This window comes from Genypterus blacodes, unplaced genomic scaffold (assembly GCF_046128005.1).
Source record: "Genypterus blacodes isolate CSIRO-AG114 ecotype Tasmania unplaced genomic scaffold, CSIRO-AGI_Gbla_v1 ptg000045l_1, whole genome shotgun sequence".
Lineage (NCBI taxonomy): Eukaryota > Metazoa > Chordata > Actinopteri > Ophidiiformes > Ophidiidae > Genypterus > Genypterus blacodes.
Window position 1 is genome coordinate 186,822 of NW_027466858.1, and position 27,616 is coordinate 214,437.

Sequence of the window (27,616 nt, forward strand, 5' to 3'; positions counted from 1 at the left end):
ATTGCTTTTCTGAAATCCAAAAAGCAACCACTACTACTACTTATCTTCCTCACCCTACTACTACTTTCTCTTCCCCCTAAGAGTACAATTACCCCCCATGAGTTCAGGTTAGTGGTGCTGAAAGGTGAAAAAACCAAAACGAATATGAGTAGATATTTTTATTGAAAGTTTACAGCCCTGATTTCTGCCAAAGGCTGTCTTATACAGTCATACATGATCTTGCAGGTACATGGCACAAAAAACATTCCGCATAAATTTGTTCAGAAAACCACCTATCACAAGAGGCACAATTTTCACCAGCATTTGTAATTAATGACAACCAGTCTGATGCGTAGACGGGCAAGGAGGAGTTGTTCAGTTGTTTTAAAATACGAGCAAGAAAGTGAACAAAAATCATTCACGAAGATACTGCAAAGATAATGTGTAATAGATAGAACTCACAACTTCACATGCGTTTTTTTCTATTTATAAAAACATAAAATTACTGTTCTGGCATAAAAACAAAACAGGAACCAGAAACTAAAATTAGGATTCAAATGTCTTATCATTAAAAGAATATTATGTACACAAGACTTACAATAGTGAGAGTGCAAAACAAATCAAACTCATTCCTTTAGAGTTGCAGCTTCACTGTACTAGAATATGTCACAAAAAAGTTCTAAAACAAGCACAGCAACAGGCTCACTGAAGGTTCATCTCACTTTCTAGCTTCATCATACAAAGTAATGAAATACATTCATAGACCTTTGTTGATCAACATAATAGTTCTTCATGAGTCTCACAGAGGATGAAGAATGGGTCAAAGATTGTATTAAAAAGAAGAGGTTTTAAAAAATCCACATTTCCTTCACCCCTTTCATTTCAAAAAACAAAACCTGTTATTTAGCAAAACTGTATCGATACCACAGTGATTTCAGGGACAAATGTCCTCAGCAAAGTACTTGTATAGATTAGTTATCAATTTAAACACAGGAGATGGGAAATGCAGGGGATGCAGATTCGTTTTAATAATGAGGGTCAGAGGTCAAGATTTATGGTCGGCGGTCATACTCAGCAATCTTCCTTTTGATGTGGGACAGTTTGGTTTTGAGATATTTACACCGCCTCTTCTTAGTCTGGTACTCTGACGACTGCAGGGGGGAAAAACATTCCAGTTTGGTTTCACACAGGAAAGGAAAATCCAACACATATAAACAAAGAAATTGTCTAAGGGTAGAGCAAGAAAATCTATAAAATGATAGAAATGATTTACTATGCAAGGAACTAAATAATACGGAACACAAATGGGATTGGAATACAGCCTAAACTAAGACAGCTGAACTGAACCGACTGGACTGTAGATAACCACATTAAGTTGCTTCACATGTTTGAACCGGAACAGGACATGTGGGTGTGGACACGACTTTAGTATTTCACAAGCTACAATAACACCGTGAAGCATTGGCAGTGCAGATACCTTACCTTCTTGAGAAGTTTCACATTGTTGTAGTCGTCCAAGGCATCCTAGTTTAATAAAGAACTTGTCAGTAATCAGAAGTGACCATTCTGAATACAGCAGCACAAACACAAATTATGTCTTTATGGTGAAGCAGAAGAACCTGCATGTACTTTCAGTATTCGCAGAATGCAACACTGCCATTTCTCAACGTTTATGAGCCTTATGTGGCTCTTGGCACCAATTTTACAACAACAATGATGAGATTTGCTGACTTTCATCATCATCTCCTTTGCAGCGCCTTATAAACTCAACTTTCCGGTGTGGCTGGCAGGTTTGGGGACAAAGTGAGTATATTGGCATTGATTCAAATTCAACAACCTTTGTTATGGAGTATTTGGAGCCTTTGGGCTTCATTACCACACCAGTGATTTAACCAAGAATGCACATTGGGCCAATCCCAGTATGCATTCCTTTAACTGAAAAATCTAATTTCTAACCTTCCAAACTAACTGTAATTCTTATATACTGTAAACCAAATTGTGTTTGTAGTGGTGATAAGAAATCCTAAACAAGCCCTTTAAAAGAAGGCAGAGCCATCCCTCATAACTCCAAAGGAGAAAAAACACTTGAAAAAACATAATAGATGCACACACACTCACCAGGAACTGTGGACTTCCCTCTGGGTTTTGGTCCAGCTCTCTCTCCAGGTCTGCCAGGTTCTGGTTTATGTTGTCCAGCTCAGTTTGCAGAGTCTTGTACTCGTGGTGATCCTGATCAAACTCCCTCTTGTAGGTTAGGCGCTCGTGCTCATCCACAATGGGAGGAAACAAACTGTAGAGGAGGAGAAGAAGAAGAAAACATTTAAGAGGCCTTAAATGTGGCACATGCACACCCAATTTACAATAAAATTAATAAAACACAGATTAATTGTGTTGGAATAGGATGATAAGGCGGTACACATCTTCTCCTGGCTCCTCCCATTATGGGTTGCCACAGCGGATCATATAAATATCAAATAACAACATTGAAGACAGCAAATATGTCTTAATGGCTTTATTCAAAATTTGCATTCAGGTGCCTAATTACACAAACAGGGGTGGCAATGAGGGCAGACAGCCATGTTCCCTTACTCATAAATAAATGTCCCATTTGTATTTTTCTGCCTCGTTATTTGCTGTTGAAAGGAAACCAACATAAGAATAAAGCTTTATTTATATTCTATTGCAGATTGAATATAATATTAATTGTATTTTACAGAAACCAAAGCAACATTTCCACTGAACGTGTTAACATTACAAAGGGAGATATTTTGCATAACTGAAATCAAATCAAATCCATCACAACCACTCACGCGCTAAAGTCCTCCTCGTCCAGATCATCTCCAGACTCGGCACCAGTGTCATAGTCCCTCAGCTTGTGCTTCAGACCCCCCAGAGAGCTGCTGATATCAGAGTCTCTGCAAAACAGGATGACAAATTCAGGTTAAACATGTTGGTAACAGCCTTGATGAGTAGGACTTTGGTATGCTGAGTATTCTTATGAGATTTGTAATGTTGTTTTTTTCATGTTATTGAAAAGAAGATACGTTGTACAGTACATAAATAAGTTGTTGCACATTCAACATAAAGGCTACATTTACATGTTATGTGTATTTTATATAGTATGTCTGCAAAAAATGTAAGAAAAATATTGAGGGATGAGGCACTAAATCAGGAACTGAAACAAAAGTGAAACGCTGACTAAATAGATACAATAACACAGCACTGGGGGAGGGGGAGGGGGGGTACTGTACTTCCTCTCTATGCAGAGGAATGTCAGATTAAATTGAGGTAAACTCACTGGGCTCATTACAAAAGAATGTCCGCTGTGTGTGTGACAGCTTACCCAGGCATGTACAGGGGCTTGTTGTGGTCCAGAGAGTCCCTGAATCCCCCGACTCGGTCATTACCGTCACTCACCAGCACCTCCGGGTCACCAGACACATTATTTACCTGAATCAAGAGACAAGGTTTACACATCAGACAGTTGTAATGGAGACTGGAAATTTAATAATAAACATACTGGTACTGACATTTAAATCTGTCTTGTTATCTTAAAAGTAGCCTGCCAAGGGAATGCAAATAAAAATTAGCCTTGTGGCAATCTGGCATACTTATGTTCATTAATATGCACTGTTCCTATTAAATAAATCAGTTTTAATCTTACAAATCAGTCTAGATTACTGCATGGCCAGCTGTGGTATATTGCAGATATTCATGCATGAATAAAACAAAACAAATGTATGAATTGTAATTAAATAAATAAAGATTTTATTTGGAAAGAACTCATCAACTGTATATCCCTCTTGATTAATCAGTTCTGTATCTGTGCACATCGTAATGGGAAAGCCTGTATGTGTCTTGAACCTCAGGCAAGAATAACACTTAAATGTTGTTGATGTGTGTTTTTGTCAGCGTGGGTACTTGATACATACTTGATTTTAAAAGTAGCCCCACATGCACGTATCTATTTATTGCCAAAGCAGCTTCCAATTACAAAACAAATTGCTTAATGAGAGTGATGTGTAATGCCTTTACACCTGACTTGTTGTTTCTGAACACTCCTTACATACTTGCCCTGGTTTCTCAGAGAGCAACCTGTTTGTCCCATATGGTAAACAGTCTGAATGTACGCTGATGACCAGGACCAACCGGTTCCTCTACTTTTCATTGCTGACATGAAAACTTCTGATAGCTACCAGGAAGCTAGAAACAGTATCACTCAGAATCCAGTTTCTTTTATTTATATATTAAATTTGATTCACTGTTCAGGGTGAAGCCTTTTATTCCAACTAGCTTTATGCACCGTCACATGCATGTCTGTTTGTTTTAAGAGTAGTTGGATAAGTTTGTTTTTCCAACAAAGCACAGGTTGGTCCGTGTACTGGACACACCCCGAGAGTGGTAATGAAACCATCCATTCCCTGCCCCCATGTTTTTCAAGATGCACACATACACACACACCAACACACACACCCACAGCTTCTCATCTTTCTTTACCGATGTGCATTTTCTTCAACAATGTGCAACAAAGTAGGCTTTCACAGCACCGTACAGTGTCATTTGAGGCTTCATCACATAGTTATCTAGTCTGTTCAGTTAGACAGAACCATTAGATTTGTTTTACTTAACTACAACAAATGATCAATTTCACAGCCTCAGTCTGAAAAGCTGTTGCAGTCGTGTTATGACATCACGTGTGCTCAGTGAGGTAAATAAAATTAACTTAACTTTTAGAGGGTATTTTGAGGCTCTTAGTCTTTTTCAGTCACACAGATGTCCCAAGCAAACTAAATAAGCATTTTGATGGAGATGTGAAGTGTTTTTCACAAACAATGAAATTGTTCAGTGTTCTTATCCTTGCCCTTTATTTCTGCCAAATTTGTTTCTTTAAACTGGACAATGTTTTTGAATCGTATTTACTGTAAATAAGTGTTTTCTTTTTATCATATGTTTAACCTAATTGTAGAAATCTACAAAATTATGGCCACACCCTACACAGTGCAGTGTGTAGGTAAGAAACATTTATATCAATCTAAAGAGAAACATATAACGGTGCAGACTGTGTTCTGCCTCTGTCACCACTGAGAACAGGTCAACTACAGGGCTCAATGTGATGTTGATTGTGTGTGTAAATGTATACACTGTATGTGATTCACTCACCCACTCCCCCACGCTGTTGTGTACATCCTTGAGGGTCTTGATTTCTTCCCAGAGAATGCGCTCTCGGCCCCAGCGCCTGATCTGGTTGCGAGTCTTGACTGCAAACACCATAAGTATGATGAGGCCCACAAACACGAGGAAGCCCAGGACAATGGCTATAGCCTGCAGGGGCCAGAGGAGGACACACTGAGATCGAACACATAACTATAGGACTGGATTCACTCATCAGTACATTTGGCAGGGTTTTCATCAAAATAAAATCTTTAAATAAGTCTAATATATATCAGATAAATTCCTCTGATTAGTTTGACATTATATGATAAAGAGCTGTGAAAATATGCTTTTTGTGAATTTGTACACTTTAAGAATTGCACTTGCATGTGACTGTCTAAAGTCAATGACAAGGTAAAGTGAGGATTTTGCAGTGTTTTCTAATCCTAGCAGCATTTCCTTCACTTCCTATACTCTTCCCACTCAGTACTGTCTTATATTACAGCTGGCATTAGTGAATAACTTATCTGAAGTTTGGTTTACGGTGGTTCATACCTCTTGGGGCTCCACCACACAGTAGTGGTAGAGATACTGGTTCAGGAAGATCCCCTGAGCCTGGTCCTGGTTCTGGTACTGGGCACATAGTTGGCGAACTTGATTGTAGTAAATAGACCCTGAAGACTGGGCAGTGGGGTTCACGCTCACCAGGTACACAATGGTGGCAATGACCATCAGAAATGCCAAGATGGCACAAATAATGGTTGTGGCTAGATAGAACTTTGGTGAGTGGGCAGCATTTTGTCTCGACACGACCAAAACAAAGATGACAAGCACAGCTAAGAAGGTGATGCAAGCAATGGCAATGATGAAGCCTTTGCCCGCTTTGGGATCCATGTACTGTCCTCCAGCACCACCATAGCCGCCGCCACCATAGCCACCACCGCCAATGCCACCTCCATATGAGCTACCTCCATATGATCCACCAAACGAGCCCCCGCCGTACGAGCTCCCCCCATACGAGCCGGCGCCGTACGAGCTACCACCTAATCCTGGCATCAACCCTCCACCCCCCATCATGCCCATGTCGTATTCCCAGGCCAGTGTGGAGGCCACGCAGGCAAACACAGCCACACACATGATGATGATGATGATAGAAATGATCTTCATCACGCCCGGAGGTGAGGTCCACTTGTAGAAGTGAAGCAGTTCCTCCTCCCTGGGGTAGTAGGAAAAGGCAGGGTTGGACTTGTGCTCACTGTGCCTGTGCCTGTGCCGGTCCCGGTCGCTGTGGCTGGAAGAGAGGAAGGATCAGACAATCAAAACATGGGGATCAAGGTGTACTCCAATGCTTGCATAAATATACTGTACTGTCTATACTACGGACAATAAAACCCTCATATTACAGGCCTGAATGCTAATTTTGTAAAATACAGGGGAGGTGGAAGCAGGGAACAAGGTGACCAGTTTTGAAGCTGAAATATAAAAGGTTGATGGGAAGAATTTAGGTCAACTTACTGGTATGGAGGTGGGTGGTGTTTGTGGGACGGCATTCTGATATCCAAATGGAACTCACCCTGCCAAAAACAAAAAAGAAAAGGGACCAAATACATTTAGTCAGATTAACTGTGATATGGTGCCATAATTCCTTCACATTTGAGAAATCATGATGAAATGATTTGTAGCCCAGTAGTCTTCTGAATTGCATATAACACGACTAAGTAAAGAAAAAAGCAGTATAGTTCCTGACCAGTTGTAATTTATTTCAACTGAAGATGTTTATTTATTTAAAGAAAAGGGAAACTGTGTCAAGTTAAAGTGATACAGTTCAGAAATGTCTAAATTATACTGCTGGTTGGCTACTGAGTGTACATTTCATTTGATGGATAACTCACTTCATTCACAAGAGTTCTTTAAATATTGACCTTAAATAATACTGAGAGACTGACCAGCAGCCATTTAACCCCACACAAGGCAAACGGAAGGCAGAGAAAAATAGGCCTGACGCTGAGCCAGAGCTTTGTTTATGGTGAAACAAATGAGGAATGCCAATTTTAGTTAAACGTTTCATTCCTCACGCCAGCAAAAGCAATATTACCAATGGTTTTCTTGTTCTTCGGCCTAGTAACAAAATTATTTATACTGACAGTCAAAGCCTCTAACGCAAAATGTAAAATAATTGGTCGCTAAAAAAAAAGCTAAACATGATACTGCAAACACCTGGCGAGGGGGTAAGACGCAATTTCGTAAATTTGTTAAAACTATTTTTTTGTTTTTAAAAGAATTTGTGAAGGTGAATTGTTATTAAGTCGCTCATTTTATCTCCCGGTACATTTAGTCATTTAGTTCGCACATATTTGGCATTAAATTACCTTCTTTCGAATGAAGCACCTGTCGCCACGAGCGTTGATGGACGATGACGGTACAGAGACGCCCAACCTGCGCGCGTCACCGCTGCTTCGTGAGCGCGCGTGCAGAGTGAACGCCCTACAGGTGTGCACACGCCCCGCCCACCTGCCCGCCGAACGCAGGCCCGACAGGAGCAACCGGTCTATCTGCTGGTTGGTTTCACCCCGTCAGGGAAACTAACAGCACGCGGACCGTCGCCTGCGGAATCCACGGAATGTGACAGGAAGCAGCCCGCAGGCGACGGTCCACTCAGATGAACGAACTGAAGTTATTTTCTATTTGATTCGAGGAAAAAGCCTTAAAAATCAGGGACAAACTAAATATAGCTTATCAATACAAAAATGTCATTTAATAAATTTTGAAAATGAAAAATGAAAATGATTGAACTCTAACCTTCAGTCCCTCACACTTGCTCTGCTCCCTTCTTGCAGTAATTGAATGAATGCAATTAGTGTCTGTAAACATTTGATGCAATTTTTTTCAGTGTGCATTTTAAATAAATAACAAGAATCTTAATTTAAGAATTTAACTTGAACTTAATTTAAGGATTTTGCTGTTTATTTCATATCATTGTAAATATTTTTTTTATTCGGGGAGCTAAATTGTTCTCCTTATAGTAATGTCTCTTCATAATTTTGTGATTTATAGTATCTCCTATGCCTCACTTGTAAACAAGATATAAATCATGTTTTCCATACAGGAAAACCAGAACCTGACACATGGAAAAGGGGCAGAGTAAAAATACAGCTGGCCTAAACTGGTCCTCCAGGCTGTAGACCAGACCAGGCTTACATCAGCAACCATTTCATGAAGCGGACAGAGTTGTTCATAAAGTGAGCCACAAATTGAAATCTGCAATGTACCAAAGGCGGCCAATAAATTACATAATTAGTTTTAAAGAAATACTTTAAATGAAAACACAATGAATTCACATTTACTTTCAGAATCATATCTTCAGCTACAACGTAAAAAAAGTCACAACATGATCTAAAAGCCATTTCATTATCATATAGTGACAGGGTGTATGATACAGAATGATAAAAAAAGAAAAAAGACAATGTACAATTTTACAAAAGTGTGAGCACAAATACGACTTTAAAAAAAAAAAATGCATGAAGATTCAACACTAATTCATTCTGCTGTGAAGACCTCTCTGCAGGGCTCACACTGGGTCTCAGTCTGAGAGAAGAGGAAGCATTGTGATAGAAGCTGAATCTCCATGCAGATGAGCTCACTTTTACAACATGCAATCAGACTCCCACAATGCACTGGGAATGACATGCTATCCCATCTGCCAGAACATGGATGTGGCCGGGCTCATATTAGGTTCAGATCTGTGTCACAGCTATCCGAGTGTAAATCTGTGCAGCTGGGTCACATTCATAATACAATCTGCCTAACAAGATGAAAATGTCAACCCACTTTGTGTTCCCCAGCTCTGAACACACTCAATAGCAATGAGTAAACATTGTACCTGCTGCACCTGGACATTGGGACACCTTCAATGCCCACATAAACATGATTTTAGAAATAGCAGATGATTGTCCAAGAAACAAGGAAGAAGAATGATCTTAAACAGGGTAACAGCCCGCCTACTGCCATCCATTTACACTGTGGTGTCCCTTCATCCCATATAATCCACAGAAAATGTCCAGATCCTGAGTCTGCATTTTAAATTTGACAGTTTGAACTTTCAATCTATCAGCTTTGGAGTGGGTGCAGATGGACTTTTCTCTTTTACAGGAAGTAGACTAGCAGTTCCCTCCGACATAACAACTCAAATCAACTCTCTCAGCTTAAAGTCTCATCTCTCTGAGCAAAAAACACGGCGGGACTCTAAACTTAAAAATGCAATCAACTCTAGAAATGCCACATGTACAACCAACGGTCATATCTTGAAATGGATATCGGCTACCTCTGCACCATTTCATGTCCTTGGATCACATTTGGGCAGTTCCCACAGTGAAGGAGAGGCTTCCTACCCACAGAGAGAGAACGCTTCTACCTGCAACAACACCGTCTCTTTCAGGATGAGCTTCTACAAACAGTGTTGACATTTCTTTTCACCTGAGGCTATGGCTACCATCAGCAACTACTATTTGAGCAGTAATTCTGTTTTGGCCCTATAGTTACTGATGGAAATACAAAGTACACATGATATTTCTACCTTACAGGCTCCACAGTATACTGTATGCTGTGTGCTCTGCTTGGTAACGTGAATGCTTCCTGATTCGGACACGGGTGGCATTTTGGTTGGAAATACAAATTGCTGGTGTTTAGTTGCTGACGCCGTCGTTCCAGTCCATGACTTTGTTGTACTCCTGGATCTTCTGCTTGATATGGGAGAGCTTGTTCTTCAAGTACTCACATCGCTCCCTCTTTTCCAAAAACGTTGGATCCTGAAAAGAAAAAGGGGAAAGGAATTAAATAGATATTGATTATGTATTTGCTTATTTCACACTTATTTAAAGGGAGTACAGCAAATACAATAGCAGAAAATCACCATCAACTTCTTCATATGAGTCATAGTAGGAAAGGTTTTGGGGATTATGGCCATTTCACTTTGATACTTACAGCTTTCTTCCTCTGATACTCCTGAATAATGTTACCGATCCGCTCCTTCTCCTGGAAGAAAAAAGAACTGTCACTGGGTTGTATTCATATGTATATCAAAGTGTGTGTGTGTGTGTGTGTGTGTGTGTGTGTGTGTGTGTGTGTGTGTGTGTGTGTGTGTGTGTGTGTGTGTGTGTGTGTGTGTGTGTGTGTGTGTGTGTGTAGCACTGATCATCAGATGAGAGCTGTACCATTTGGCTGGAGGGGCGGTGCGGCAGGTTGCGCATCATCTCATCCATATCATCAAACTTCTTAGCCATGACCTGGACCTCGGAGTGCAGCTCCTTGTACTCAGCATACTGGTCGTTGAACACGGCCTTGTACTGGTCCCTCTCCTCCTCTGAGCGGATGGTCGGGTATTTGCTGTGGAGACAAGAAGACACGGTACAGTTTGTCGTTCAGCTGGCTATATTCATACAACGGCTCAGCATTTCCTGTTTTGACACGTTTTCATCGGGGCCAATAAATAACAACGTCAGATGTTTAGAAGGTCTGTCATAATAAATCATATAGGACACATGTCGAGAAACTTCACTGAACTATCTGAAACAGACGATGAAATGTGTGATAAGTGGGTGTTAATTGTCCAAAGTAGTGTCAAACCTATAGAATACCCTCTGCTCTCTGAAACAAAGGATGTATCGTTATGTATGCAGTATTATGTATTGCAATATTTACCAGTGTAAACTCTGGGTTCTTGATGCTATACAAGTTTACCAGTTTTGATAACAAAGACCTTTTTATCCGATGGTGTCTGAAGGTCCTAATACTCACGCAACATAGTCTGCTACAATGTGTGGTTTGGGGATGTGTCCGGCTGGTATATGACCATGGAGGATCTCCGGTTCCAGCGCCATCCGGTGAACGGTGTGAGAGTGGGTCGGGCCGTCCATGATGTCTGGCTGCATTGTGGGGAGAGACGTCTGGTCGGAGCTCCTGGATCCTGGGCCCAGCTACAGAGACAGAGTGTTATGGTCACATACACTGTCTTCATGCCATGTCCTGTGAAAACTAATCATGCAGTTCATCATACTTACTATAGACAGAGGCACTGATGATCCTGTAGTTTTCATCTGAGATTGTTATGATAGGAAGAAATTACAGGAAGGTTAGACGTGTTTGAACAAAATTTTAATCCTTGGTAAGGCAACACAGTGAGTGAGTGAGTGAGTGAGTGAGTGAGTGAGTGTGTATTATACAGACCTCCTGTTCCAGTGCCTCCCTTCTCATCCTCGCTGCTTCGTGCCTCCACAGCCTCAGACAAACCGCTGCGCTAATTAAGTAGAGCACCATGGTGAAGAAGAGGAAGACGATGGCAGCTGTCTGGCCGGCTTCGGTGCGACAGAATGGCCCGTTAAGACCATTATTGAAGACCGGCATGTTGCACATCCCTCCACGAGTGGTATCCCTCACGTAAACTATGCCCGCTGATAAATAGAGCACCGCCAAGACCAGATTGATGGAGCACTCGGTGATAGGCCACCACGACGAGTCGAGCAGGATGGCTCGGTAGTATAAGGTCATTCCAAGAACAAGTAGAATAACAGTCACTATCCATGCAAGACCAGCCACCACTAAGACAAAAGGTGTCTTGGGGCCAGAGTAAGAATAACCTCCATAGCCGCCGCCGCCCAGCCCACCGCCAAATCCCGGTTGGGAGTATCCGTACATATTGAACCACTCGTTGTCCTTGTGCACATAAGCGCAGACGCAGGCGAACACTGCGGCCCCTAACAGCAGCTGCACACAGCCCAGGATCCTCAGCAGGCCGGCCCAGGACTTCATGTAGGCATAACGCATGTGGTACTCCTCCACCCGCTCATGGTAGGTAAGGGCAGAAAGGTTGGTTGGCACTGACGACGCCGAGTCCATGGCATCCGCACCCAGCAGCAGGCCGTCTCGCTCCTTCTGAGAGTTGTAGCTGCCACCGGAGCCACCATAGGGGTCCCGATAGGAGCCGGGGAGGGAAGGAGACGGCGGGGGAGAGTGCGGGGGTGAACAGGGGACACCCATTGTGGAGTTGCAGTTACTGCTCTTCCTAAACGAGGGGGGTGGAGAGTCGGGGTCAGGCGGAGGAGGTGGGTACCAACCCTTGCTGCCACGGTTACCGCTGTTGCCACGGAAGAAGTTTTTGACGGAGTCTGGGATGAAGCGGTGGACTGGCTTGATGTCCATGGCGTCGCAATCGGCATCCAGAGGCCCGTCATCGCTTGGAGGGTAGTAGGAGTTCGGCCCCACAGCGGCCTGATCAGGTAGAGGAGGAGGGGGGAGGGGCTCTAAACTGATGGCCCGGTCTGATCCATGCAATGGGAGTGGGGGCGGAGGGAGCTCCAGAGGGACCGAGTCGTAGAGAGGGAGCTCCCGCACCCGGTCAAACCTGGCGACAGAACCACCGCCTCCTGAAGACATTGGGAGACTCGACGTTGTTGTCACTTTAAAGAGAAACAGACAGGAAATGCTAGATCAACCAAGTATGACTGGTTAATCCCTCAGTCTGCAGGTCTCTGGCCTCCCAGTTAGATCAACATAAGCGTGGTCAACTCCTCTGGAATGTAGAAGGACCAACTCTCAGCCGCAGTGGCACACATTTAAAAGAAGTCCCATTGTAGTCGCAGAGGAAGCCTCTTATCTGTTCTGTGACAAACCTGGAGCCTGTTGTCGTCAGCAGACTCTCTCACATAGCTGTTCTCTTCTTCTTTCTTAAGGCGGTACATTGTTGTGTGGTATATTTCTTATTGATAATTGTTAAAAATGAAATATGTGGGTCAAATTTATTCTCCGTAACTATATACCTGCACTGCAACACACACACACACACACAGCCCTTTGTGTTGTTTTGCTGTTGTGCAATTCCTCCTGGACATCCTCTCCATTATCTATCCACATGGTTTTACTACCCATAAGGTAATGATTAAAGATTTAAACTCAACAAAAGCAACATTTTAGAAACAAATTCCAATCCCAATATAGGAAAACAGTTCAGTCCAAGATATTAAATAATGAAGATGTTTGTTTGCTGATGTGTGAATAACACTGCATAAAGTTCTTCCCAAGGCTGCAGAACCTCACGTGTTACCTGGCCAAACGGTGACATCACCTGTTGGACTGCAATTCCAGATTATTATCAGCTAATGATTGCAACACTATCTTTCCTTTTAGTCGAATGTCGCAAATAATCACAAACTCCACAACATCTTTGTCGGACCAACATTTGAAACAAACAAACCAAGGAAGCCAAATTAGAGAAGGTGAAGAGATCGAGAAGCCTTTTACTGTATAAATGAAATCATGACATCATCTGACAAATGTACCAAAGTTCATTTTTATGGCAGCTGTTTGACCTAAATTACATTATTCCTGGAAACAATTTAATTCAACATTTAATGCGAATGACATTGAACCTTTTCAGCAACATTTCAAACATTATTTTTCAACACTTTTACAGTTAATGCATTGCTATCAGCTATAACGTGTAGACCAGGGGTGTTGATGTGGAGCTTTGGGCAAACTGAGAGGGACTTTCAACAGATTTATACGTATCTTCCAGATAATTTAACGTGTTCATACTAATCGGTAGACTAGAAGTTAACGTGCCCGGATAATTGATGCGTTTATGGAGTGTAGGGAGCAGAGATCACGAAGCAACAAAGACGCAAAGACACGAACTTGTTAAGAATTGGTTGTAAGCTGTAGTAAGGACCACATTGTAAAACGTTAAAAAGCGACTTTGTATCGTTCATTATCCAAGTAAAAAACATATTTAAAAGCAAAATACTGTGAGAGATTTTTAGCCGCTTACCTGCAGTTGATTGTGGGCGTATTGGTTTGGGTGTGCATGTAGGAACATCCTGTTTGTTCCTGGCTGAACTCTCCCACTGACCTCGGATCAGCTTTGTGTTCACCTGAGAAACAAACTGCTCCGTGCCGAAACTCACCGAGCAGGTCCGACCAGCCTGCCGCCGCCTCCAGGGCCCCGACACGACCGACACCCCGGCCTCAACTTAACAACTCATCAAGGGCACAAGTTGTATGTTCTTCAACAGGGCCGGGGGGAGATCAAATAAAAGTTAACTTTTTAAAAACAATGCGACGCCATTTTGATACGTCGTAGCCGCGAGATAGTGATTTGTAGTCATACAATGGTGACGTAATCTGGCGCGCGGGCGTCAACCTCTCAACCTGGCTGCACCTGCTTCCTGTCTGATACAGGAAAGAAGAAGGTCATGGTGGCGGCGCTCGTCTTGGCTTTTGCTTTGGTTGTGAAGTGTTTAAGATGGTGTGAGCCAATAGGAAACGAAGTGCATGTTGAAGCAGCACAGGTAACCCGACGTCAGGTTTGGCATCATGTCGAGCCCTGCCGTCTCCCCCACCAGTTGGCAGGTGTGCATGCGATAGATACAATTAGAACACAACCATGAGATAGAATCCATCTAAAACATCACCTTTGTTTGTATTTTTTATTCTTTAGGAAGTTATGTATGAACTCATCCCACACACTGTGCTGAGACATAACCACAATACAGACCCTTTGACACCTTGCCCTGCATCTTTCACTATATCTTATACTATATTCATTTTATATTACTATCATTGGAGTGTGTGTATTGAGTTGCAAAGTGCATTTGCCAAAAACATTAGTTCTGTCGTTTTTTTCCCTATTTGCATGATGTGCTTTAACACATCTTGCATCTTAAACACTCCTCCTTGTTCTATGGACCAGCATCAGCCATTTAACCAACACCTGGAACAATAGGAGAGGTGTTGACAACTTGTTGACACATTTGATCTAATTTTATATATAATCAGAATAATTATGAATTATTCATAATTATTTATTATGTATCACTGAGCTCAATGTTTGTTGTATGATTTTTTATAGAACCACTACAAAGAAAAGACAGTAAAGTTTCTTGAAAATGAATACTGAGTATTCAGTTAACAGTAAACAATTGAATTAACTTTTGAATTAACTTTCGTTTTCTCCCACGACTGCTGTATGAATGATTTTTGTATTTATGAAATTCGTCTTTAGTGGTTATTATTACTTTCATTACCGACTCATTGTCGCCATCTACTGTTGTAGATGTAACATTGCACATTCAGGTTAATAAACAGAGGACGTCCACAGATGGAAGGCCACATCCACAATCATGACGTCACGTCAGGTGTTCATCCTTTGACTGCGGAATGGGCAGCAGAGACATTTTAGAATGTCAAGCCTGAGCCATATTACCTTTCACTGCATCTGATGAAGCTTGGACACGTTCAACTTTACAACACATACAATATATACATTTAAACAAATGTATCAAAATAAATCATCCTGGAAGAAAAAAAGCGCGTAGTGCATGGGGCACAGTTCAATTGCTTTCTGATATCAGATAATCAAAATCAAGTTTTCTAGAAATTTCCATGCAGAGATAGTTCATTTTCATGTTCCCGTTTACAAACTTTGACAAATTGTAGATACAACCCATATATTCTAAGATAATTGTTCTGTGTGTTTTTGAACTGCGCAAATAGCGATTATATAATTGTAGAATGAACTGGAAATACATTTTATAAAAAAAAACAAAGAAAGGCAGTTTCCGGTCTTCGGCGCATCCGGATACTGTAACCAATCACATGTTGACGTTTACTTCCGTATTTTAGGACTTGTCAGCCTGTGATTGGCTGAAATCAGCTCTATCGTTTGAAAGTAACCCTGTATGCTGCGCATCCTTACACGCAAACATAGACACACACACCACCGCGATGGAGTTAATTCACCTTTTTCATGTGTTGGCTAAATCGTCTTTGTTGCTGCTTCTGTGGTCAAACAGTGAAAGTAGCGCGTCGGAGCTGAACTACGTGACGTGCGGCTCACTGGTCAAACTCCTCAACACCAGACACAACGTCCGGCTCCATTCCCACGATGTCAAATATGGCTCAGGTAAACACACGCCACAACTAACACTGCCGCTGTGTGTCCAGTTTAGTGTGTGTGTAGTGTGTTTGTGTGTGTCCCTCTTCCGATGCGGGTTAAATCAGAAAATCTAAATCTCGACAGTTTAATGTTTTCTTATGCGCCGATCAGCTGACGGGCAGGTGTGTTATTACATCAGATATAGACGCTGCGATCAACCTTGGGGCTTTTGGCTCAGAAAGATCAAAACAAAATACAATTGTAAATAATTGTAAATTAAGTTTTGGGAGACTTTTCCCTCTTACAGCTAAACAGCTGATAAGATTTCACAACAATGATCTAATTAATATTAATCTACTATTTTATGTCAATGTTTTCTTGACCTTACAGGTAAAACATACGATTGCAATATCTACCATAGAAAGTATCTTACTACTGTTACTACATCTACCATTACCATTAACGAACATTATGAATCAGCTTCCTGTCGTTTTCGAAGTAAAAGTGCCTATTCCCATTTAAAATCTCATTTAAAATGACACTAAATAGACACATATGCCTATGAAGATGATTTTATTTACCTGCTGCTTTGAAGAGAGGGACACGGCCATATTTGTAAGATGTTTCGCTGAACTAAAAATCACACCTGGACTACTACTTTTACTTTGACAGGTTTTGGGGGAAAATAAGCTCAGTGGCAAAAGAGTGACAGTCCGTAATCTGTCCGTTTATGAAGAAGTTAAGAGGTTACCAAGTAAAAGTATGAGTAAACACTGTCAAACCTCTGCATAAAGACAGCTGCTACTTTGAAAATGAGACTGTCTGACTTCCTGTGTTGCTCAGGCGCTTCCACCCATCACTTCCTGTGCACTGCTCAGACGCGCCAATGATGTCATGATTGTATCTGTCTCTCTCTACACTTTATCATTAAGATTAAGATTAAACGCTACAGTGACATCATGAATCCTGCTCATGCTAAAGTGTGTGTCTCTGTGTTTGTGTGTGTGTGTGTGTGTATGTGTAGGTAGTGGACAGCAGTCTGTGACTGGCGTGGAGAATGCTGATGACGCCAACAGTTACTGGCAGATTCGCGGGAAAACCGGCCGTCCATGCCAGAGGGGTTTGGCCATCAAGTGCGGTCAGGCCATCCGCATCACACACATGAAGACTGGACGAAACCTCCACACACACCACTTCAGCTCACCTCTGTCTAATAATCAGGTATCTCTCTCTGTCACACACACACACACACACACACACACACACACACACACACACACACACACACACACACACACACACACACACACCCATACTACGTCAGTCGGGTCACAAACCCTTCTCCTTTCTCCTTCCGTCTCGTAGGAGGTCAGTGCGTTTGGAGAGAATGGCGAGGGCGACGACCTGGACGTGTGGAAGGTGCAGTGCGACGGCGACCACTGGGAGCGTGAAGAGGCCGTGCGCTTCAAACACGAGGGCACCGACGTCTTCCTGAGTGTGACGGGCGAGCAGTTCGGCCACCCCATCCGCGGGCAGCGCGAGGTCCACGCCATGAGCTCGGCCAACCAGCACAACTGGTGGCGCACCATGGAGGGCGTCTTCATCCAGCCCAGCCAGGAGCCCCTGCGCCACGATGAACTCTGACCTCATCACTAGGAGACACAATACCTGTGTGTGTGTGTTTGTGTGCGTGTGGTGTGTGTGTGTAGATGCTGGTTTCCTATTCCTGTGGTTGTTTTTTAGCTTGCCTGGATGGAATGACATCATGTGTGAACGATCTAGAATATCTGACTGACGACTCTTTCTCACTTAATGTGAAGCGCTTGGGCATTTGGGTTCTCTGTGACGAGGCTGTTCATCTTTATTCTTCCTGACAGTTTTGATAACATTGTAGCGTAGCGATGAGATCAATATTCTATACATTTCGCACTTAGAAAAAATCTGATTTGTAGACAAGAGCATTTTGTTTTGAAGAACAATCTTTTCAATAAGTAAAGACGTTGATTCAGTGCCTCTGTTACTCACTTCTGGCACCATAGATGACCTTGACCTTGACCTCCTGCTGTAATTGACATAAACAGCAACGGCAAAAATTCTGAACCTAGTTAGCAATCGAACAGGAACACCTCATGCAGCTGTAAGTACACTGCTGGGTACTTCAGTGTGATTCTAACAAAGGACCAAAGTGATGACTCAGCAGCTGCAAGTTTTAATACTGGAGAAGGTTGAGAAAATATTTATATGTTTTGTCTGTATTTATACAGTGTAAATCGGCTCTGTAAGGAAACAGTTTTATTAAAGGGATACATGGTCCAAAAATGCATCTTGTAAAATGTCAAACACTGCCCCCTACAGGCTGCAGAGAGGGTTGAACATGTTGATCCAGGTTCACGCAAGCCGTGATGGTGATGAACAGCGCCATACAGAAACCATTAGAGAGTTTCAAGGGTTATTGATTCATTCTAGTCCAAAGTGACCGGCTAACTGTAACAGTGGTTGTGCCACCGTTAGACCAATTGATGTTTAATATGTTTGCATATACAGTATGTCATGTGATACAGCACTTTGTGATGAATAAATCACACCCACTCAAGTTTAGCAGCCAATTACAGCAAAATGTCAGAAATGTCAACAAAGACAAAACTTACAGCTTGGTCCAGACATTCTACATCTAAAATCTAATTAAAGCACAAAGGGATTTGGCCTGTTTGAATGCATCCAGTTAGACAGAACCTACAGCGGATTCAACATGACCTCTGCCTCTGAGGTCAACATCAGCTTGACCTTTTCATCATAATTCTCCTCATTGCAGTCAATTGAGATCACAAACTCATTTCTGTTCCCAAACATGTCTGCTGCTGATTCTTACCTCCAGTAGGTGGTGACAAAATACCAAGAAAGGGACACACACCCACGCCTAGAGCCAGACGGGCTGCTCCCATCATCATGTTCATTTTCTTCAGCATCCCCGCATCCCAATCACATGAACCCTTGAGACGGAGAGGAGGAGGAGGAGGAGGAGGAGGAGGAGGTCCTGCTCTGGTTATGGATTTGTGTTTGTACAGATTGGATGGTTTGTTTCGGTGCTGGTCCAGGAGCTGTCAGGTGGTGGGAGGAGGCTCAGGCACTGATGAAGGCTGCTGCTGTCAGATTCCACTTACGCTCCCGCAAGAAGGATGTTGAGTTTACGAGTCAGCTCAACAACCATCAAACCGCAACATGTAGGTCATTCCCTCTTTACAGAGAGAGTATAAGCAGAAAGTATGTTTTAACTCGTGCTTTAACGGCTATTTATGTCAACATTGACCTTTCATCCTAAATGATTATATGATCAATAATCAGTTTTATTATAGAATGTTCACCTATGAGCTTTCTTCTTTTTAATTGCATATAAGATTTTCTTTAATAAATATTGCTAATGTGTCTCATTCTGCTCTTACATAAATGATGAAGATGTGTCATAATAAAGTGAAGTGGATAAGAGAAATAGCATCAATGAACTGACAACTCGACAAAGTCATAGTAAGGAATATTAAACGTTTAAATATGAGGCATCAATTGAGGTGTGTGTGTGTGCGTGTGTGTGTAGAGAGATGTACCCACGTGGAGGAGGGGTAAGTGTAGTTTCTCCTTTTCCTCACGTTTCCAGGGTTCAGTCTCACGGTTTCATTAGACAACATGATTCTTCTGATGATGGATTCTATGGCTGGTATAGAAACAAGGTGGCCATGAAGGAATCCAATCCCAGTTTTTGTATTAAAGCACATATGAAGGATTTAGTTGTGTATTTTTGTTCTCGGGTGGTGAGCTGAGTTTTATTCATCATATTTGTGGCATTTTTCAAATATCTTCTTCATTCTATGTTCTATCACTTTGCTCTATCACACATTTGGTTTTCTTTCCATCTAAAAATTGTTTAAGGACAAATATCTATCCTATGGTGTGATGAGCATTCTTCTTTCTTATTTACAAATTCTTGAATTTTGATTATTAGTATTATTAATATTGTAGATCAAATATTCTCACTACAGTTGCAGATGTTTGTGTCTCACTTGCTTCAGGAAAAGAAAAGATGCTGCACTAGAATTCAGAAAACAAATCATGATTCTTATGGGTTCTTCAACTAAATTGATATAATAAATATAATTGCAGTTTTACTCATTCAAGACAGAAGACATGTTGCAGCATTTTGCGGTGAATTGAATATGAAACAAATAACTTTTTAAAACCTTTAATACATTTACACTACAGTCTTAACGCACAATTCAGATTTCTTTTGGGGCCTCTTTTCTCTCTAAAGACGCATAATGGCCTCTAAATTATTCCAACTTCAAACACTCTACCTGTCTCCTGTCCCCACCATCAGCAGAATAAAAGACAGACAGCTCTCCTCTGTGTCACGTTCACTTTATTGAAGTGTTCATCCTCAAGACAACATGAAGGAAAGAGTAATTTAAGGTTGAGTGTGGGCTGTATGTTGTGTTGCTCAGAGGCCGAGGGGCAGAGTGAGGGGTTTGAGGGGTGGAGGAGGTGGAGGGGGGGGTGAAGGCCCAGCTGACCGATGCCCTTTCATTATTGCACTGCTTGCTGAAGCTCCCACAGTAGTGCAACAGGGAAAGAGTATCAAGCAGAGGGGGGTAGTCCTGTAGTCGCCCGTCGCCTCAGCAACGGAACTTACTGTCGAAATTCTTGGTCGGTACGCTTTGGGTTTGTCTCTTTTCACATCAATGTGGAACATCATCGCATCCTGATCTCTAACATTCATCTCCTTTACAAGCTTCATGTGTTTGAAACCTCAGAACCGTTCATTCTTAAATGTTGCAGTATCGGGGGTTAATAAACAGTTTCAAATCATTGATACAGAGTCTATCAGCATGTATTGATACGCTACACACCCGTGATGCAGTGCGGTGTTGTGCACCACATTATGCTGAGGCGTGTGTGTCGTGCTGTGTGAAAGCTTGCTGAGACCTTTCCTCCTTAGACGATGTACGTACACAATGCTTCAAATGAGTGCAGGATACGATCGGCAGCCATCTTACACACGTGCACACCCTGTTACGATGGAGGTTTTAAATCCTTAAACCAGAGCTACTTTCATTGAAGAGCAAAACAAATACCCTTCACTTACGCAGTTAAACCACGAAAGACTCATACAGGCACCATAATAAGATTAAAATCATCATAAATAGGAGTAATCTTACAGAGATTAACAGATCTAGACTTTAGGAAGGTTAATCCATTTCCTCACGTATGTAAACATATGTAATCCATTGATATAGAATCTAGTAGTAAAGATCTTCCGTGTGTATTTCCTCACCTGGCGCTCTTCCGCTCTCGGATTACGCAATGTGTCATGTACATTCAGAGAAGACAGGGATAAACGGATACATGGACTCAAGCGTCTGAAGAAGACGATCATCCCTCAGAGTCAAGACCCTATAAGCAATATTGCACTACTCTGTTAACTCTCGTGAAAGCAGAGGCAACATTGATAGGGTCTCATCTGCAAGGTGAGAGCCTGGGAGGCCTCGGCTGAGTGACGGGGGGAGAGGAGGAGGAGAACCACCAAAAGACTACACAAATATGTCTCCTCCTTCTCCTCTGTTCCTACCAGGAGGTGCCGGGCAGGAGATGAAGGCAGAGCAGGAGGAGGAGGAGGAGGAGGACATTTCCAGGTGTAACATAGAAGAGACAGCTTTGCAAACACTCGGCTGATTGCTTTTTACTCGCTGTGAAAACCTCACAGGCATTCTGGAATTAGCAGTTTATTTGCATTTTCTTGGTACATTTTTCAGATTCTATGATGACTGTCAGGGAAGTGAACACAACTAATTCTGTGTGTGTGTGTGTGTGTGTGTGTGTGTGTGTGTGTGTGTGTGTGTGTGTGAACACAGCTTTAATCAGGTTCAAGTTTAGGTTTACTTACATTGTAAAACCTCATTTGGTTGAATCCACAGTCCACTCCTCCTGTTTCAAACAGATGGAAATATGGATATTAATACATTATACTGACAGCTCTAATGTTTCTCCTGTGAGATATTTGTTAAATGTTTGTCAAATGTTTGTGTCATTTTGAACAGAGGGAACTTCTGAAGAGCTCCGATTCTTTTTTCACTCTGAGCCTCATCAAAGATTCAAAAGACTTTGGAAACATCCGATGTGATGAATTCCTCTCTTCTTTGTTCTGGAAATGTTTCAGGGGCCTCAATACAATGCAGCGACTGCTTGATGTACGCATCATTTTAGCACTGATCTCAGTCTCCTGACATGGATACTGAGACAGGAGGTGGAGCTTATCTAATGAAGGTGCCACAGCTGTACGGACTACACACACACACACACCTGAATAAGTCTGTCCAGGGTGGTGCAGACCTGAGCCCACTTTTGCGCTTCATTGAAAACACTGCAACAATACAAACCAATCACCATCACACACATGTATGATCATCTGCTCTTACTGTCATCAAACCTCCACCTTCACAGCCTTTACACCTCACCAAAGCACACACAGACCCAAACCCTCTGCCTTTTCCCACCATCATCACATCCTGGTTGGACTTCATTCATGCTGAAGAATCTCTCGGTCATGAACAAAGCATTCGGAACACTTTTACAATACATTTACACTGCAAAACTCTTGAATCTGTTGATTTACACAAGCAAGTAAGGAGCAAATTGCATCTTTGTCATTCCAGGCTGAAGTTCCTCAAATCCAATCCCTTTTGTTTTCCTATCAGCTTCGGTCCTGGATCTGATTCCTACCTGACCTGTGACCTCTGCTATGCGCCGTGAGAAAACCGATCGGAATTCATATTTTTATTTCTTAACATCTGGCTTCTCAGCACCGGCCCGTCTCCCTGTTGTCATCATTCGGTGTCAGCACCTTGCAATCCCCGTGAGCGTGGCCTCTCAGCGGAGAGAGGAGGAGGAGGGGATTGTAACAAACAAGACCGATCACAACCCAGGAGGTTTTCCCAAGGAGTAGCTACTGGACTCATCAGCTGCAGCCAAACCTTCTACACTTTGGTTCGGTGCTCGCAGTCAGAGAGGAGGCTGACCCACTTTTTCCTTACGCCGGCACTTAATTACATGTGATTCATAAGTGCTGTTAAGAAAAGCCTACCGAAGAAACGATGGCTTAATGAGAAGAAGAGTGGAGGGTATATCGTGTATTTCATTTGTTTTTCTGAAGTCTCTTGGCGGTTGTCAGAGCTGTATCAAGTACGACTAGTTCCATTCCCATTATTCTCTTACACGCCTCACAAATTTGATCTGTGTTGTTTCAGGTTTAAACCACGTAAACACAGATATCAGACGTGGACAATTAAAGAAGAAAATTCCCCCGAACCTGGGCAACAAGACCCCGAATGGATATGTAGCCTGTGTGAGAGAGCCTCAGGTAGATTTACACCATAGAGCATGATGGGATTGCTCCTTCACATGCTGGTGCCGCCCTAAATGTAGACCGGTCCCTTCTTCTCCTCCTCCTCCTCCTCCTCCGCCGGCTCATATAGACCCAGTCAGCTCTGGTATTTGCCTGCCAGCACAGTGGGAGAGACAAGCTCCTACATGCTTTAGATCCAAACCCATCCAGTTTACACTTCTGACTCCTTCTCAGCTGGGAACATTTGCCACATTTGCCACGACGGAGCTTCAGATTGTTTACATAAGGAGCAGGAGTCCAACGTACACCGACGTGGCCTGCTGGAGCCTCACAGGTCACACACACACTGTATGAATATGTGTGAGGGATCCATGAAGTCGCATGTTTCCCCAAAGCTTAACTAGCTCCTACACATCAACCCAAACCTGCTTCAATTATGATTCAATAGTTTAAACTGTCATCACTGAATTTCCAGTCAATTCAAGAAGTGATTGGATGAGGTATCATATCAGCTTCATATCAATATACAAAAATGATCCCATCTGGTTCTATAAGTGAGAAAAGCTAACTGATCTCAACAAGAGGATCAGGACACAGCTGAGTTACATTGGAATTTTAAAACAGATTTAATTTTTTAACACCACTACAGACATATTCCATGGTTTAAATGTAGGAAGAGGAGTGAAGTGACGCAAGAACGCAGCCCCCCCCCCGACTACAATGGCCTCCCCCTAAAGATAGACGGGCAACAGCAAATTCCACAACCGCTTGCAAAACAGTGGCTAAATATGACGACGGCGCTACGGGCTCCTATGGAACACACACACACACACACACACACACACACACACACACACACACACACACACACACACACACAGAAGGCGGTAACCCAGGAGGATGAAATCCACCCCCCCCCCCCCCCCCCCGCCCCGCCCCCCCTCCCCTCCATTCCCACTGAGCGGCCCTGCCCTCCACATTCCTCACAAGGAGCCCCATCCCCCCTACGACCTGCCCCAAATAGGAAACTTACCCCCTTTTTCCCACCCACACCGTGACTTCTTCAAGCCTGCACACTCAAATTATGCTTTCAAAGGCCGACTGAAAGGGGGAAAAAAAAAGCCTCCGTGCACAACACACACACACACACACACTGCATGGCCGTAACAAAACCACTTCAGCGGTAACTTACAGGCTCAGCCATTCCATTACAGGGAGAGCGTGTGTGTGTGTGTGTGTGTGTGTGTGTGTGTGTGTGTTTACTGTTTATTCCCTCACACAACCGAGATGACAAACTAACAATACTTAGTCATCAGGAAAATGTCTTTAGGAAATAAAAGACTGAATCTATTTGAGCAGATTTTCTTTATGGACTTCAGTCATTTTATAATTTTATAGTTAAAAAGGGCCTAATTTAAATATTCTGATAAAAAAAATAAGAAGCAGTAAAATGGTTAATCTCATATGAATTAAGCAATAAAAAAGAAAATGTCATTAAAAAAACAAATCTTTCTCATTTATGTAAAACCGTCTGATTGGCTGAAGAACAAACTTGTGTCATTCATATTTATTTTCTGCGTCAATCCATATTTTATGTTTTAGTTTCTTTGACCCTCCACTCACTCTAACCCTTAACAAATGATTGCAGTGTCATTTAACCAGGCTCATGTTCAAATGAAACATTCCACCCCGGCTCACACACACTCAGTTCCCCTGTGCAGCAGCGTGGAGCGGCACATTCATACTTTTCTCAGACAAAATGTGTGAAAGTTGGGAAAGTTGACCTCAAAGCATGTTACTTAATCTGACACGTGGTTTCCAAAGCAAACGAAGACGCCTCTAAAGTTCTGTGAACAAAATGTTCTTTTTTTCCCTTTAGAGGCGTGTCCAGCCGGGCCCATATCTACCGGGGCTGAACGTACAGCCGGATCACGCAGCCAGCTTCAAGTGTGTGAGCCAACAAGTCTCCCTGTCATATGGAGGGAGCTCTGCCTCTAAAGCTGCCGTCAGACAGACAGCTTAGTCTGCAACGGCTCCACATTAAGGATACTTTAATAAGACTTTGATTTCACTCGATGTGTTGACGTTAACATGTGATTTTAGTTAGTTAAGAGTTTTAAAAATAATTATTAGATTTGGTTCCTAAAGCTCTCTGAGGTCTGATTTAATACTTAACAATTGATTAAGAATGTAGAGAAGTTCAGAAATGGGTGCAATCATCTTGTATTGATTAAACTGACTGAATAAAATAATTCGATCTTATCTTTTATTAGCTTTTCTTCAAACCTCTTCCTAGTTTGGTCCGTTCATAGAAAGCAGGTGTGGATATTTTAGTGATTAATTTATAGTTAGGGGAGTTTATCTTTTATCCTCTTTTATTATTATCTACTTGAAGACTGACAGTGCATGAATGTGTTCCATTATAATACAATTAAAAATATATAGAATATGTGTGTTGGCTCAAAAACTGCACATCATAATCTGTGTATTCAGTATCAATTGTGAGTGGCAGTTTTGTTAAATAAAACAAATGCAGCGACAACAAACATGAACAACAATAGCAGCAGCAGATGCTTATCAATTAACAGCAAAGCTCAAAGTACATTTACAAGACTCTAATGATTTACCTAAAGACTTCATAAAAACATGAAAAAAAACATGCAAACTAGCCTTTTTACTACACACACACTCAATTTTAGATCCAGGCATGTGTGTGTGTGCGTGTGTGTGTGTGTGTCATATTAGGCTTCACAGTGAATCGACACCAAGCATGGAAGACACAGCTGGGATAAAAATGGCTCCACTCGAGACGTATAGGCCTATGTCATATGATTGGTGCTGCAAGAGGGTGTGTGCGTCTGTGTGTGTGTGTGTGTGTGTGGAGGGACAGGGGGAAGGGGGGTGGCATCCTTCCTATAAGAAGCCACAGAGGATTCTCCACGCTTTACGTTTTCTCTGCTATTTCTCCTCCGTTGAACAGCGTCGGTGCATCTGCATAGTGCCTGGAGTTCAGGGCCGAGGCCAAATGCTATGACAATACTATTGCACTGCTTCAACGGATGGTACAGTAGTGCAACATCGTCAAAGCAGCTGACCTCTGCACGCTGACACACACACACAGAGTATATAACCAGGATGTTAAAGAGAGCAGTGTAAATAAATAACAGCTCTGACTGGATCTACAGACGGAGGTGCTTGATCCATGTAGGAACTCATATGAAGCCCATTCTATATTTATCTGTCATGTCGAAATAAGATTTGTGAGTAGAGTAAGTGGGAGGCGGGTGGAGAGGGGGAGAGAGTCGGGTGGGAGGGTTGTTAGCCAATGCCCTTTTAATATTGCACTGCTCATCTGATTTCACAGTAGTACAACAGAAAAAGGGCTTTGGACAACACGGCTTGTCTTCAATCTGTTCGGTCCCTATTGAAAAGCAGCATGCCGGCCGTTAGCTCCCAGACAGTACGGGGGCTTATAATGTGTGTGTGAGCCCCCAAACCTGACAACTATTAACATGTTGGAGACCACATGCAAACCAGCAGCCGTGAAACAACCCAATAAGCTTATTAGGTTTACAATACGACCTTCTCTCGCAGGTCTCTGTGGCGTAAGAGGCATAGGAAAGCCTATCAGGCATGCAGCATGGACAGGGAATTGTTTAACAACTCTTATGAAACTTAGGAATAGCTTATAGACAACCGTTTACTTGCTCGGTGTTGAGATAGAAGACCGATAAGGGCAAAACATATTTACCCCCAAGTTGAAGGAGAGCTGTTTCTATAGGCTGAGGCCTGACAGAAAACAGGCGGTGCACAGGACTTCGCCTGGAGGAAACGAGGGAGGAGAAAACATATATAGGGCAAAGAGCACATTCCGCGATACAATACCAGAAACCTTCATTTAATACCTACTATTCTTGTCCCTTTGGCCAAAGAAGCAATCTGAAACCCTCCTGGTTTAGGGAAAGCGAGGGGCGGGGGCCCAGGAGGGGGCTTTGTTATTTCCAGTATTCACACAAGTTTACAACCGGCCAAAGAGCTCCATTTTTCTGCTCAACTCTGACAAATACCACCATCGAAAACAAAGCCAGTCGTAGTTCCAACTGAGCTAAAGCCACCAGAACCTGCAGCAGAGGACAACTTTGATCCTTTTTTTTGACATTTATAACAGACGGAGA

At 42.5% G+C, this 27,616-nt stretch overlaps 3 protein-coding genes and 1 long non-coding RNA gene across 4 annotated transcripts in view; 3 read left to right on the forward strand and 1 right to left on the reverse strand.

The window, feature by feature from the left end:
* dmrt2a (doublesex and mab-3 related transcription factor 2a) overlaps positions 1–18,375 on the forward strand; it is a 79,898-nt gene extending 61,523 nt beyond the window's left edge. The window contains exon 5 of the mRNA XM_076149442.1: positions 17,764–18,375. The gene's annotated coding sequence lies outside the window, so the exon portion shown is untranslated. The remainder of the gene's footprint in view (positions 1–17,763) is intronic.
* On the reverse strand, positions 144–14,085 carry LOC143000179 (uncharacterized). The gene is given in 15 exon segments (XM_076149411.1): positions 144–1,130; positions 1,462–1,503; positions 2,098–2,269; positions 2,790–2,894; positions 3,323–3,429; positions 5,140–5,301; positions 5,686–6,492; positions 9,324–9,326; positions 9,846–9,935; positions 10,111–10,161; positions 10,341–10,512; positions 10,924–11,102; positions 11,187–11,222; positions 11,353–12,581; positions 13,949–14,085. Coding segments are annotated over 14 exon segments (3,231 nt in total). The 5' UTR covers positions 12,559–12,581; positions 13,949–14,085; the 3' UTR covers positions 144–1,031.
* On the forward strand, positions 7,505–8,711 carry LOC143000180 (uncharacterized). Its single transcript, XR_012963599.1, has 2 exons — positions 7,505–8,091; positions 8,134–8,711. It is a non-coding gene; the product is annotated as an uncharacterized LOC143000180 (long non-coding RNA).
* On the forward strand, positions 15,814–18,375 carry sdf2l1 (stromal cell-derived factor 2-like 1). Its single transcript, XM_076149446.1, has 3 exons — positions 15,814–16,081; positions 17,079–17,275; positions 17,420–18,375. Exons 1-3 carry the CDS (start codon positions 15,904–15,906, stop codon positions 17,696–17,698), a joined length of 654 nt encoding a protein of 217 aa, XP_076005561.1. The 5' UTR covers positions 15,814–15,903; the 3' UTR covers positions 17,699–18,375.
* Positions 18,376–27,616: the final 9,241 nt, after the last annotated feature.

Bases quoted from the DNA above. Each gene is read 5' to 3' on its own strand.
- sdf2l1 (XM_076149446.1), top strand. From the start codon at position 15,904: ATGGAGTTAATTCACCTTTTTCATGTGTTGGCTAAATCGTCTTTGTTG. The intron at 16,082-17,078 runs GTAAACACACGC...GTGTATGTGTAG, and splicing joins CGATGTCAAATATGGCTCAG to GTAGTGGACAGCAGTCTGTG. The intron at 17,276-17,419 runs GTATCTCTCTCT...TCCGTCTCGTAG, and splicing joins CACCTCTGTCTAATAATCAG to GAGGTCAGTGCGTTTGGAGA.